Source organism: Nanorana parkeri, unplaced genomic scaffold (genome assembly GCF_000935625.1).
Source record: "Nanorana parkeri isolate BGI_ZX_2015 unplaced genomic scaffold, ASM93562v1 scaffold1586, whole genome shotgun sequence".
NCBI lineage: Eukaryota > Metazoa > Chordata > Amphibia > Anura > Dicroglossidae > Nanorana > Nanorana parkeri.
In genome coordinates, this window is record NW_017307854.1 from 233,971 (window position 1) to 236,214 (window position 2,244).

The 2,244-nt window shown below is 44.5% G+C and overlaps 1 protein-coding gene across 1 annotated transcript in view; it reads left to right on the forward strand.

The window, feature by feature from the left end:
- The first annotated feature begins 675 nt into the window (after window positions 1-675).
- LOC108798925 (IgGFc-binding protein-like) overlaps window positions 676-2,244 on the forward strand; it is a 16,578-nt gene continuing 15,009 nt past the window's right edge. The window contains exons 1-2 of the mRNA XM_018570731.1: window positions 676-1,311; window positions 1,985-2,155. Of these exons, the coding sequence (XP_018426233.1) occupies window positions 676-1,311; window positions 1,985-2,155 (807 nt within the window). The remainder of the gene's footprint in view (window positions 1,312-1,984; window positions 2,156-2,244) is intronic.

Genomic DNA, 2,244 nt, shown 5'->3' on the forward strand with positions numbered 1-2,244 from the left:
GAAGGACAATGCGGTTGCTCGGTGGCGGCAGGGGGGGGGGGGGGGGGGGTAGCCCCACTGCAAGGGTTAATCTTTACAATTCCTGCAGTTCCTCTTTAGTTATGTCTCATTATATAAAACTGCTTAATATTATTTCTTAAAGGAGCCGTGTCTTTTCTTTCAGCTATCGAGTGTCAGGGTCCAGCAGGGACCGAATTCATCACCAGCTTCTTGCAGAATGGGGCGAATGGCTTGTCTGGCCAGAAGTGTCTTCTTCGCATTGGCGGCCTTCATGATAACACCACAGTCAACGTCAATGTCTTTGGGAGCACCTTCAACACAACCTTTCAGATACAAAATAAAAATGCGGTGACTCTGACTCTTCCAGAAACCACGGAGGTTAGAGGAAGTGGGTTTTTTACAAAAACAGTCTACATCAAAGCGACCCATCCCATCGTCGTCCTTTCGCTTCATGAAAAATACCGTACAGCCGAGACAACACAGTTGCTCCCTCTGTCCAGTCTGGGGAAAGAATATTACTTATTCACCCCCAAAACTGGATCTTCAGGTTCCTCTAAAGTGTTCTCCTTGCTGGCAACTGAAGAAACCACTATTGACATTTACCTCAAAGGATTTGTCCAGTTGAATGGGAAAGGATATAAACCGAATACTGTCATTAACATAAAATTAGCTTCTATGCAAGGGGTTCAGGTTCTCAGCCCAGAAGATCTGTCAGGTTCTAAAGTGGTGGCCAACAAACCGGTGGCCGTGTTGAGTGGGCACACTTGTGCCCAAAAAAACACCAACTGTAACCATGCCTTTGAGCAACTCCCGCCTGTGTCTGGCTGGGGTAAGAGTTACATTGTGGCACCTGCTTCTGTTTTATCAGAGAAGAGGTCAGACACAGTCTCTATTATTTCCGCTGGTCCCACCGAAGTGACCTACACCTCTGGTGACAAACAAGAGAAGACAAATATGGTGGCGGGTCAGGTCCTAGAACTTGAATTGACAAACGAGCCATTGAAAATTGAAGCAAAAAATGAAGTACAAGTCATTTTCCTCAGCTCAGGTGGAAAGGAGAGAAGGTATCAGTATGACCCTTTCATGATGAATGTCTTAGATGTCGATAGCTACTGCTCTTCCTATGCCATATTTGGACAACGAAGCATCGACAACTATTTTACTATAATAGCCGAGAATGATGCAATGGAAGGCATCACTATTGACGAGAAAAGCCTTAGTAAGCCCGAGTGGAAGTCAATCCCAGGAACAAAATTCAGCTGGCTTGAGTACAATTATGGAAATTCTGCAACCTCTCACAGAATTGAACACGCAAGTAGAAAATTTGGCCTACAGAGTTTCGGGATCAGTGCAATGTACAGCTATGGGAATATAGGAGCCTGTGTGAAAGGTACTTTTTAAAGGTTCATATTGCCTGCTTTAACTTTGAATGTTTTTGAATTTAATGGGAATCTATAGCCAAAAGTTTTTCTTTTTTAGTTGGACAGAGTAGTTTTTTTTGGGGGGGTATATACATTGATCAGCCATGACATTATAACCACTGAGGGGTGATTAAATGACATTGATTTTGTCATTTCAGTGGCACCTGGAAGTGGTGGGATATATTTGTCAGCAAGGGAACATTTTGTCTCTGAAGTTGATGTGCTTGGAAGCAGAAAAAATTAACAAGTGATTTGAGTAGCTTTGACAAGGGCCAAAGTGCGAAAGCTAGACGACCGGGTCAGAGCAACTCCAAAAATGCAGCTCTTGTGGGATGTTCCCAGTCTGCAGTGGTCAGGACTGACCAAAAGTGGTCCAAGGAGGGAAAACCAGTGAATCAGGGACAGGGTCATGGGCGGCCAAGGCTCATTGATGCACGTGGGGAGCCAAGGCTGGCCCATGTAGTCCCATCCAATAGAAGAGCTAATGTAGCTCAAAGCGCTTATTACCAGATGTGACAGCATACCTTCAGAGGTCTAGTGGAGTCCATGCCTCCATATGTCAGGGCTGTTTTAGTGGCAAAAGAGTGAACGTTGACGCAGATCTGCAGACCTTCTCAGTTCAAATCAAGAACGATAATCGTGGAAATGCCCAAGTCTCTTACGTAGGGCAAGTCACATTACAAACAGGTGGCCATACCATTGTGGTCAAGAAAGGAGAATATGGCTATGTGAGGGTGAGTATTGCTCTTGTTTCCAGGGTCAGATTTATGTTTTTTTTCTATTTCCTTGACTTCCTTATTTATCTAATGCTATCCCCCTTCAC